We start from the raw sequence: 12,649 nt of genomic DNA, 5'->3' as shown, positions 1-12,649 counted from the left end.
TTGAAATTTGAAGGTAAAAGGGGGGAGGGGCGGAGAAAGCAATACGCAAAAAGCTAGATGAAAAATTCACAATGTTGGGGAAGAGAGGAAATAAATATTTGTGATCAGTAAATAATTGAAATTAGCCCATGTAATATGTTGTGTTAACTGTATTGATTGTTTCAGAAACGTCAGAAAATGTTATGCTGTCAGATATACTGGGTGTTCATTTCAAAGTATATCATGACGTCACTGTTGTGAGTCAGCGATTTGAAGCGAGTTTCAGATTTTATGTTAGAGAAGTTGCCTATTAATCAAGGCATTCAATCTGAACTTGAGAACATGTACGGTATAACTTGAACGTCATAGCAATAGATGGTAGTCTGTACGGTCTGTGTGCTACCATAACCTCTTTCGAACTGTGTTTTGCGCGGGCAAGTCATACGCAGGGTATTTGTTATCATCGGTTGCGTACGGCAACATTCTACAATACAAATCAAATGCTCCGTGTCCATGTTGACCATTGAAGTTAATGTCAACAAACTCGTAAGTAATCGTCTTAACCCTCTCCCCATATCCCGACAGTAAGAAAAAAACTCACCTCAGTACGTGTTTCCAAACAGTTCACATTCCTGCCACTACAGGCGTTACCGTACGTATCGGTAAGTATTCTTCAGAATGAATGCCGTACTTGATAGGCAACTTCTCTGGCACATGGGTAATATGCCTCTGCGGAAGTGTAGGAAGATTGAATTCTCTAGGCTCCTCGACTAGCCACATGACGGCATACAGAGAGCCATGACACACTTTGAACTGAACACCCAGTATATACATACTGATCGTAATAATTAATAAAAATAAAAAAAAATACCCGTAATCTTCAAAGCTTCACGTCAATCTTTTACTAAATTATTGTAAGAAATATTCCAATATTGAAGAAAATAAGTATAATCTAATCATCAGTGCTGCTGGTACACAAAAATGTTGTAGCTTCATGTATTTCATGAACTTCAGATAAAACTATTTTTGGGTGTCATTACACTATATTCATATCAAATATTGGACGTGCATCTTTTAAAAATACAGTAAGATCCCGTTAATCCAGACCAATTGGGGCTGAACATTGTCCAGATTAACTAAGTCTGAATTAACAGAAATAGAGAAACAGGCAATATCCTGAACAAAAACAATTATGGTATACTGTAACAGCATATTGAAGTGCATTATCTGTTTAGATGATATCACAAGAAGTAATTTTCTTTCTTTGTTTGAAAAATAACAGTCTATTGTCTTTTGCAATTTGTCTAACATCTTCTTTAATGTAAGTTTAAGCAGTATTTCTTATGGTAGTATTATGCAGGAATTTCATTATTGCCACTTTGTTGAATAAACTCGACAACATAATTCAAGTGTTGTTTAACCTCATTTATCTTCGTTTTTGGGAGTCTGATAAAGTATCCTCATTTCCTTGTTCATACTAGCCACAATTTCTTCTTCATTTTCATTATGTGATAGCCGGAATCACGTTCTTTATTTGCAAGCCAGTCCTCAGTCTCTCTTACTGCGAGAATCGCTCACCAGTTCCAATCAGAAATTCATGATAGCCTTTGATTTTAATTTCTTTGCTCCGAAGTTCAACACAGCTGTAATACAAAATTTCTTTCATGTGTTGATAATGTAAAGGACGCTGTGTTGTTCACTACAGCCACAAAATTGAAAGTTTCTGACCACACTTTATATTACATAGTGTTCAACTGAACATTCTTGTAGAGTAAACTACGATTGTTCAATTGGGTGGCAAGTAGAAAGCAATGGAGGGGATGGAAGTTATTTACTGCTCTTTCCTAGAAATAACTGTAGAATGAATTTAAATACTATTATAGTCACAATCATGCCATGGTATGAAAGAAAAATTTCACAACCTCGATCGGAAATCGAACCTGCGACTTCCTGTACTCAGGTCAGGCGCTCTACCACTGAGCTATCGAGTTCCCGCTCGAGGTTGTGAAATTTTTCTTTCATACCATGGCATGATTGTGACTATAATAGTATTTAAATTCATTAATATGTCACATCAATGGACGTATATACGTCACCAAACATTGTAAGATGAAAATATAACTGTAGAAACTTCAGCCTTTCAGCGTGAATACAATAATTTGTTTCAGAACCTTCTGTATCAGATCTTACTTTTTCTTGCCAGACTGGGTGGCGCAGTCGGTAGAGTGCTGACCTTCTCTGTCCGAAGTTGCGGGTTCGATTCCTGCCTCAGGTCGATGGCATTTATAAGTGTGCTTAAATGAGACAGGCTCATGTCAGTATATTTACTGGCATGTAAAAGAACTCCTGTGGGACAAAATTCTGGCACACCGGCGATGGTGATATAACCTCGGCAGTTGCGAGCATCGTTAAATAAAACATAATTTTTTTTTTAATTTCTTACTTCTTCAGTACACATGTCCATATTAAACAATATCCGGTTTAATGAGGTTTTGCTGTATTAAAATATAATTTGAAAGCCATTTAGTAAACCTTACTATTAATTAATTATAAATTACTGTAAACCTTCACATTATGATTTGTTTCTAGTCCTACATGACAGTATTTAGAGTAATTTTTGCAAGTAAAAAGAGAAACATTGGCTGTTGAAAGACGGTCTTTAAATATATTTCATTAATGTTTAAAAAAAAATATCTGAAATTATCTATCAAAACTAATTTCATAATTCCTATTTAAATCTAACATACAATTTATACAATAACTTCAATTAAATTGATGTCGTTCACCAACCTGCATTTTGGTTCCTTCTTCCATATCTTTTCTTATAGAGGATGGGGATTTAAAACATGGTGTCAGTATTTATTAAATAAAACCTGAGTAAATTTATTGGATGATATATTGACTTATAATGAAGCTAACGTTTCTTGTATGTGTTGTATATAGTTCGTCATAAATATGTAAATATTTATGTATATAGTACGCCAACTACAAGTCTAATACAATTAACATTACTAATTTTATCGATCCTTTTTCGCTTATTAATGAGAAGTTTATGAAGTAAAATACAAAGAATTTTCTTAAGATTCAAATAGAGGAAAATTGTATAGAATTTTCTAAAGATTCAAATAGTGAAACGTTTATAGGTTTTATACTACGAAGTTAAAACAGAGAAATACATATTTATTTAGTCAAGTACATTTTACTAAGTTGCGCTAAGAATAAAGATAAAATAGTGTAATGTTGTAAAAATACAGATTGCAGCCATTTTTATATATAATTTTCTTATAAATTACGTTTTTTTCCTTCTTTATTTTTTGTTACTTGTCATACATGTTACATATCCACTAACATCTGTTACAGAAATTACAGAACATTTAATGTAAAAAATAATACTGTTTCAAATCAAATTAATTAATATTTAGTTATTTTATAGAAAAAATGAGGTCTTATTTAGTTCAAAATATTAAGAGTTTGACCAAAATACCAATCAATGTAAATTTTGTCTCATCTGCTACACCCCCATAAACGAATGCAAGTTGTTGAGGAGTTTGTCTTCTTGAAAGTGTCATGAACAAAGAGTTTAAAAACATTGTATGATTTCGGTACAAAAATTACGTCATATTCTGCTTACACTGGAAGATTCAAATTGCACATAGTTATCATTGCCTCTGATGAAAAATTGTGATTTTTATGCTATTATTTTGTGATACGATTTTCGATGGTCATCAAATATTTTTTTGGCAAACTATCAATTGTAAGCAAATTTACATCACGTTCTGCCTACACTGAAAGATTAAAATTGCGTGTGGTTAAATTGTACTTATTTCAGTCATTGTCTCTGGAGAAAAATAGTGATTTTTATATGATTATTGTCTGATATGATCATGAGGATCATCAGATATTTTTTGGCAACGTGTTCATTGCAAGCAATAAGAGTTGGTCATGTTTGAAATTATTTGTCATTGTTGTACTCTAATCTTCTATTAGCGCAATCCTAACCTGTAAATTTTAGCAGTGAAATAATCTTTAATTCATATTTTGCCGAAATAAATTTCATGTGTGGCAAATTTTTTTTTTTTTTTCAGATTGTGGCTGTCTCTTGTAATAATGAACCGGTAGATATAGCAGACATTACATACTGTAATAAGAAACTGTGACAACAATGCACTGAACAGATTTAGATGACAACCACACTACGGCACACCTAAAGGAGGACTAAAGAAAACATAGCTCAAAGGACAAGATATACAGTAGAACCCCGATTATCTGTCACCCTATTAACCGATCGGCAGATTATCCGACTGTCTTTCTCTCTCACTATTCTTTCTTTGCTGCGGAAAAAAGTTGTTGTTGTTGTTTTCTAATGCCAGGTGTTTGACAATAAAGTCATTTGACCCTTGCACTCCTATATTTTTCAAAGATATTATCATGACCAGCCACTGAAGCACAGATTTTGAGGTGTTCCGAATCTATTTCTTGGTTTGAGTTGCACAATGAGCAGTTAGGGGACTGATATATTCCAATTCTATGCAGGTCTTTGGCCAAACAATCATGGCCTGTTGCCAATCTAAATGCAGCTACAGACGATTTTCTGGTAAATCGGGAATTAACTGTGGATTTTGATGCAGAGAGTTCCATTTTTTCCCTTGGGATTGTGTTATCAAATTTTGTTTATTGAAGTCTAAGTATGTAGATTTAATAAATCTTTTCACAGAGTAATACGTAGATTTAGTAACAGGTCTGTAAGTAGCAGTGCTGCCCTTCTTTGCTAAAGCATCTGCATTCTCGTTTCCCAGGATTCCACAATGGGATGGTATCCATTGGAATACAATTCTTTTATTGAGTGATATTAATTGAGAGAGCATTTTAGTTATTTCTGCTGTTTGAGATGAAGGTATGTGTTTAGAGACTATTGATAGAATAGCTGCTTTGGAGTCTGACAATGTAACTGCATTCCTAAATTTATTGATGTGGCATAGAAGATTCCTGAGACTTTCACTTATTGCAATGATTTCACCAGTGCTATAGGCTACCTTATATTAGTACTTATTCTTTTCTAGAGTCTATTATTATAAGCCTTTATCCTTACATATTACAAGTGTACTGCCAGCAATAGGAACAATTACCGGTAGGCCTACTTGAAGGTGTTTTTTCCAAATTGTAAAATAATCACTACCTGCTTTCAAAAAAGTGGTCCCAAAAATTCCGCAAAATTTAGAGCAAACCCATGCAGCATTCAGTCCTTGTTCTACTGTTCGAGTGCTCGTACTTCATAATTTCTATCCAAAATATCTTCCACGGATGTCAAAAGTGTTTTACTAAGTAGGCTATCAAAATAAAAATACAAATAAATAATTGATCAGCTTGGGAAAAGAGAAATCACGGCTCCTCTCGCATCAGAATATGACATTGGCATTACAAATGTGCGCGATTTAATTAAAAACAATAATGAAGTGTATCAATCAATCAATCAATCAATCAATCAATCTTCTTAATGTATCCAGCTGATTGCTGACAACATAAAGTCCACTATAGTCCACTGTAGTCTATTCAGTTGTTGTTTTTCACGAGAAATGAGGGGTATTTCGATCGGTGTTCATTATAGATGCCTGTTGCTAGTAGCCAGAGTTGGGGTGTAGTCAATATATACTGCAGGGCTGTGTCTTCTGCAACTGGTACTGATGATTTTAATTGACTTCTTTTGTGGTTTATGGATGAACAGTATAGAAGAATGTGTTCCAGATCTTCATCATGATTATTACACCACAGACAAGTAGGATTATCAGAAATGTGAAATTGGTGTAGGTACAGTGAAGTGTATAAAATCTGTAAATCTACAACAAGAAACCTCTGCTATTCCTATCTTTCCACAAAGAATTAACGCAAGGAATTTACTTGGCCCTTATAAAACCATTGTTGACAACCAGACTTAAATTATTACCGATAAACTTCTGATTCACTAGCATGTTAAACTCTAGATCATATATGTAACAGATAACTCATCGCTATGTTAAAATCGGCAGCACTTCGAAGAGAACAACTGCCAGGATCGCCACCCGTCCACCATAAACGAACACGAGGTGGCAGTACAGTTGCTAATGCAATTCAAATGGGAATTATGACGTGACTCCTCATGTAACAACTAGATGGCAGCGTAGTAAACCTGACAAAAGTTGTTAACCTCAAAGCGTATAAGGCCGACCTATTTATATATGCTCTAGGGTTAAACACAAGACCACGATGAAAATTATGAAACTGTCATGCACTTAATTTACGAAAATATTTTATGATACGGATTATGCGATTTTTTCGATTAACCGTCCAGTCCATCCACTTGATTACCATGGATAATAGAGGTTCTACTGTAATATTAACCAGCGTTGCAAATAGTCAAGAAACAGAATACTATACTGGCCTGACAGACTTGTATTTCGGGTTAAGGGTTAAACATTTTTGCATTATAATGTATGGAATTTTAATGGAAGATTTAAAATATGTACGTAATTTTTTTTTAATAATTTATTGATCGATCAGCGCATTTAGCGCTATACAGATCATTTCTAAATAAAATATAAATACAATACATGATACTGAATTGAGGGCAGCCTAGATTGGGCTCCTCAATGAACAAAAATAATTGTTAATAAATAATACGTAAAATTGAAGTCTGTTATAATAAGACAGTACTGTATTATGTTAGTTGCTAATAAATATTTGATGACCGCAATATTTTTTCTTATTATTATTTTTGGAAGTTGTGTAAATTAATGAAATTCAAAATGGATTTTGAATTTGAAACGTATATTGTGTACTTGTTCAGAATTCTCTAAAAATTTGTATTAATTTCTGCAATAAATTTGGAAATTGTTGTTCTTAGATGTGAATGTTTTATTATGTAGTCAGGATATCTGCAACACACACCTCAACATCACAATGTGTCCAACTTGCGATTACTTCTGTGACTACTGGGATTTGGAGGAGACGTGTCTTCATGCCAAAGTCACATACCTGTTCGACAATCCTACCACAGTGTTCTTTGCCATATTTATGTCTTTCTGGGGTAAGCATGCTATGCATGTCCTTTGTTTGCGCACGGTTTTGGAAGCTAAGCTTTCCTAGCTTGAATCTTCACTGTCTTTCTTCTTATATGATTAATTAAGATTATGTTTCGTTTTGAATTCATAAATTTTCAAATATATGCATGCATCTCAGCCATAATTAACCTTGTGTGCGGTTATTTAATATCAATGAAATTGGTAATAGCGAAATTGTATTTAGTAAAATCAGTCTAAGGGTTTGCCAGAGGATCACCTAACATTCGTCTTAAGTTTGTTTCTAAGAATATCTAAAAAAAATCCAAACCAGGTAATTAGCTCAACTTGAAGCATGAGTCCTGATTGTTACCTCTAGACCAGTGATGTCAAAGCAAGCGCATTTTTCTGACCTTGACGTCCTACGTGGGCATTAAGCACTAGGCATGAAAGGAGGAAGGTTTGTGTACCGGTATATGAATAAGCAGCCTGTTGGTTTAAGAAAACAGTGGTGTACAAACTTCAAATGGAACGTGAAATTTTATGTCGTTATTTTGACATTTGTTTGTATTTAAAATAATCTTACAAATCAATCAGCACAGTTCATAATAAAGGAAACATTATTTCCCAAAGGAAATAAGTTATTATGTGCAGAATTATTTTGTCGTATCTGTGGCTATAGTGCTAGAGCGCTGGCCTTCCATCCAGGTGGCCCTTTCAGCGTCGGATTCACGAATCCCACCCAGGCCACCTGTTGGACTTGGACATTCATCACATATAAGGGTGCACAATGTGCCAAACCGTGCCTAAGTATATGGATCCCTCCCCCTCCCCCTTTCTCCCTCCTCTCTCTTCCACTCTCTTCCTCCTATCTCTTCCTGAACAATCTCAGAGTCCACCAGAATAAAATTCTTCATCTAAACATCTAGAACGGTCCCAGGGTCTGCTCAGTGTCCTATCAAATTGAGTACTGGGTCTTCCCCAGAGAAAAAAAGATAGTTAGAGCATGGTGTCGACTATTGCACTTCATTCTGGTGCCAGGGTCATGAAAGTGTAATAGAATTTTACCTCCATGACCTCCTGACCTCCATGCGCCTTAATATCATCCAAAGAAATTGAAATAAAATTCTGATCAATTACAGACTTATTGTCCTAGCCAAAAATTGATCTTGAAGTGCAACTTGTGTTATTTCAAGCACTTTAACTTAAGAATTTTAATATTAGAGGAGAAAAATTCGCTCCAGCGCCGGGGATCTAACCCGGGTCCTTGGTTCTACATACCAAGCGCTCTAACCATTCAGCTATGCTGAAGTTCAATCCACAGCACTGGATCGAATCCCTCTCCTGCAGTGTTTTTTCCTTTGTTGCCTGACTCCAAGTTCGATATGTATGTTGACATTTTTATATTATTAAGTCAACTGCCATTATACAAGGAGTGCACTCAGTTGAGTGACTTGGTGGCCGGGTTCGATCCCCGGCGCCGGAGCAAATTTTCTCCTCTAATATTAACCTCTTCCCTTACTATTTATTTTACCAGTTTTGTGAAAAAAAGTGTAATATTTTTTTATTTTCGTAAAGAGGTAATTTAATATTGCAGAATCACTGTACATCACTAATTTTCTTACATACGTAAAAAACCACTATGGAGTAGACAATGGGACTCAAACGAGTTAACTCGGGTTAATAAATTTTGACACATTTTAGCAACCCGAGTTAACTCGGGATAATAAGGGAAGTGGTTAATTGTTATCGAAACAGACATATTCTGTAGGACCAAAAAATTAATCTTTATGTAGATTAAGAATTTTATCTTACTATTACCGGTATTATCATCACAGACTGTTATTTCATGTAATGTAGGTAGATTATGTTTACTATTTTTATTACATGTATTTACTGGTACATCTCTTTAAATTTGTTTTTCTTTCAATTCTATAGTCTTTACATTTTATGCCATTAGTTGTCTAAACAGATATTTTGTCTTTAAAACTGATTTTTTAATACTTATTAGCATTATCTAGTAAATATGTCTCATAGTAATTAGTTGTCAATCTTGACACGAAATAATATGAGCTAAAGTTTTTCGTCTTCCTAACTCACATATTTCAGGCTATTGATTTTACCAGTTACATATTTATTTCAGAAAAATACTTTCTATATCCTTGAGTTGTTGGTGAATGTTTATTTTATAATTTAATAATATGAATTTTCTGTTGCTTTCTGTAATTGTTGATTATAATAATGCTTAAGCTTACTTATAAACTCATCTTTCTTTATGTTCACTGATTTGTACTTTTGATTTTCTGCCTTAAATTTCCCATCGTATTACTGCTTTATAAAATAAATTTAATTGGGAACTAATTCTTATTCCTTTAACTCTTTATTTATAGCTGCAATGTTCCTAGAGTTGTGGAAACGTTATTCAGCTGAGATAACTCATCGTTGGGATCTGACGGGATTCGATATTCAGGAGGAACATCCCCGACCTCAGTATCTCGCACGGCTTAAAAATGTGAAAAAGAAGGAAGTCAACATTGTCACAAATATGATGGAGCCACATGTACCATTCTGGAGAATGAAATTGCCTGCTACAGTTCTTAGTTTTTCAGTGGTTATACTGTTGGTAAGTTTAATTTGCATTAGTTTGTTTTTGTTTATATTCAAAATTAACACTGAAAACTGATATAATGATAAAATCTGTTGCAATGATAAATTTGATTGGTCCCAGCATATTTCCTACATTTTCAATATGTTTTATCTATTGTTATGACGATGGTCAAATTTTGGAGAAACCCCGATGGAATGATTAAAACTTTTTTTTTTTTAAATTTACTTGGTTTTCATGTTCAATATTTCACTTTTCACTTGGTATCATCCTCTATCATCTATCCTCTTTCATACTTTTATTGTCGATCTTGGCATTCTGTGCAAGGAGTGTGTTACAATTGGGGAGCTTATTTTCAAAACGACCCTTGTCCATTCTCATAACTTTGTGGAAAATCACGAAAAATGGTTTTACGTCTAAAATTTCTCATCAGCTAGGCAAGAAACATTATGAAACCAAAGAGGTTGGGTGCATTTAGAATCAAATGAAAGCGTGAGACTTTTGATTCCAAATATAATATCAAATACTTTGTTTTATTTTCAGTTTATCACTTATCAAATTACGGCAGCAGAAGTAGATTCAGTTACATTAATTACAATATATTAATATGCATCACGAATATTTTCCAGAGAACAAGGTGCCGGTGCAGATGTTACGTGCTGTCTCTTCTCACTTTATAGATCTCTTGGGTATGGAACAACAAGTTTTGATGGAGAAATCATTGCAATAAGTGAAAGTCTCAGGAATCTTCTCTGCCACATCAATAAATCTAAGAATCCAGTTACATTGTCAGACTCCAAAGCAGCTATTCTATCAATAGTCTCTAAACACACACCTTCATCTCAAACAGCAGAAATAACTAAAATGCTCTCTCAATTAATATCACTCAATAAAAGAATTGTATTCCAATGGATACTATCCCATTGTGGAATCCTGGGAAACGAGAATGCGGATGCTTTAGCAAAGAAGGGCAACACTGCTACTTACAGACCTGTTACTAAATCTACTTATTACTCTGTGAAAAGATTTATTAAATCTACATACTTAGACTTCAACAAACAAAATTTGATAACACAATCTCAAGGGAAAAAATGGAACTCTCTACATCATAATCCACAGTTAATTCCCGATTTACCACGAAAATCGTCTGTAGCTGCATTTAGATTGGCAACAGGCCATGATTGTTTGGCCAAACACCTGCGTAGAATTGGAATATATCAGTCCCCTAACTGCCCATTGTGCAACTCAAACCAAGAAATGGATTCGGAACACCTCAAAATCTGTGCTTCAGTGGCTGGTCATGATAATATCTTTGAAAAATATTGGAGTGCAAGAGGTCAAATGACTTTATTGTCAAACTCCTGGCATTAGAAAACAACAACAACATATTTTCGACTTTTTTATGTAAGTCATCTTCAGGTGATGCAATTTAGTAACAAACAAGTACAATTGAACGTAGGTGAAAATATATAAAGATAAAAAGCACATATAAAATACAAGTAAAAATTTAACCTTGCTAGCTCATTTTAAAGAGGTTAAATGGCATCAAACATAGTATTAAATTAAAACATTCAGATAAAAAACATTCCAATATCTGCATGTTTAGTAAATTACATCACCTGAAGATGACTTACATAAAAAAGTCGAAAATATTCGTGATGCATATTAATATATTGTAATTAATGTAATAGAATCTACTTCTGCTGCCATAACTTGATAAATGATAAACTGAAAATAAAACAGACTATTTGATATTATAATTCACGAACTTATCTGAACTCTCAATATGACATTTAAATTCTTGATTCCAAAGCTGGAACTAATATTTTGTCGCAATTCTGCTGTGGACAAGAGTCAGTTTGATTCCAGTAGTCACTTTTAATGCAAGATTTTAGTGGTTTAGAGGGCATTCCAAAGCCAAATCGTGACAGTTATATATAGAGTTATATTTGAAGGATGCATGGACACAGAAAGCTCATTTTAGTTATCGGGTGGACACGAGACATTTTGAAAATGCTCCTCAATTGAACTCTGCCTGCTTCAAGGGCACGTGACCCTTCACAGGATTTGCTTTATGAGTCCTGCCACTAGTTATTTTGACATTCGAATTTTACTTGTTAAAAAATTTTAAGTAACAAATACATTTCATTTTTAGGTTGCAATGGCAGTTGCTGCTGTACTGGGAGTTGTTCTGTACAGAATGTCTGTTTTAGCAGCTCTGGCAGTACAAGGAGAGTCTTACATCACTAGTTATGCTCTCTTGTTTACAACTTCCACAGCAGCATCAATCAATCTGTGTTGTATTATGGTATTCAACTGGGTAAGTAACACAATAATTCACATGTATATCTGGAATAGTTCTTGTATAACCATAGAAGTCTGATATTAGAAAAAATATATATAAATAAGTGAAAGTATAAAAATATCTTAAGTACCGGTATTACAAAATGTTTTTATATTTTCACTTTATGTAGAATAGAATAAAATTCTAGACAGATTAAAATAGCCTTGAATGCTTGATTCCCAGTCAGTTCTTTGAGTGCCACTCTTAAATTTGAAAAGAATGGTGTTAATTAAATAATTCTGATATCTTAATCAGCTTCATTTCCGTATTTACGGTGGAAAATAATTGATATCTTGTAGGGTTTGAATTATCACATGTAGAAAATGTCTTCTAGTCGAAGTTTTTAAAAAGTAACTAATAGTAACTGTGCATTGATAGCTGTAACTATAACTCAGTTACTTTTTGTGTAATTGTGATTGTAACTCTCTTACTTTTTCTAGTAAGTAACTGTAACTGTGTTACTTTTGAAAAATAACTTGCCCAACTCTGATGGTTAGAATAGTACATTATGCAACAAGCCTATAATGAAGGTAATTAAGAAGCGAGTATGGATATTTATGAAATGAGCGCAAGCGAGTTTCATAATTTTCATACGAGCTTCTTAATTACCATTATAGGCGAGTTTCATACGACTTTTTATGCTCGACCATATTTCTAACTTGATATTATTAATTTTCTTTGTATCTGACC

The 12,649-nt window shown here is 33.9% G+C and overlaps 1 protein-coding gene across 2 annotated transcripts in view; it reads left to right on the top strand.

The window, feature by feature from the left end:
- The window catches only part of LOC138701964 (anoctamin-5-like), a 73,353-nt gene that overhangs the window by 29,063 nt on the left and 31,641 nt on the right, over nt 1-12,649 (top strand). For both annotated transcript variants that reach the window (XM_069829369.1, XM_069829368.1), the window contains 3 exons: nt 6,879-7,039; nt 9,401-9,633; nt 11,771-11,935. In XM_069829369.1, coding sequence (XP_069685470.1) covers nt 6,879-7,039; nt 9,401-9,633; nt 11,771-11,935 — 559 coding nt within the window. The remainder of the gene's footprint in view (nt 1-6,878; nt 7,040-9,400; nt 9,634-11,770; nt 11,936-12,649) is intronic.

The sequence above is a fragment of the Periplaneta americana genome, chromosome 6, assembly GCF_040183065.1.
Source record: "Periplaneta americana isolate PAMFEO1 chromosome 6, P.americana_PAMFEO1_priV1, whole genome shotgun sequence".
Lineage (NCBI taxonomy): Eukaryota > Metazoa > Arthropoda > Insecta > Blattodea > Blattidae > Periplaneta > Periplaneta americana.
This window is presented reverse-complemented; position numbering and strand designations above follow the sequence as displayed.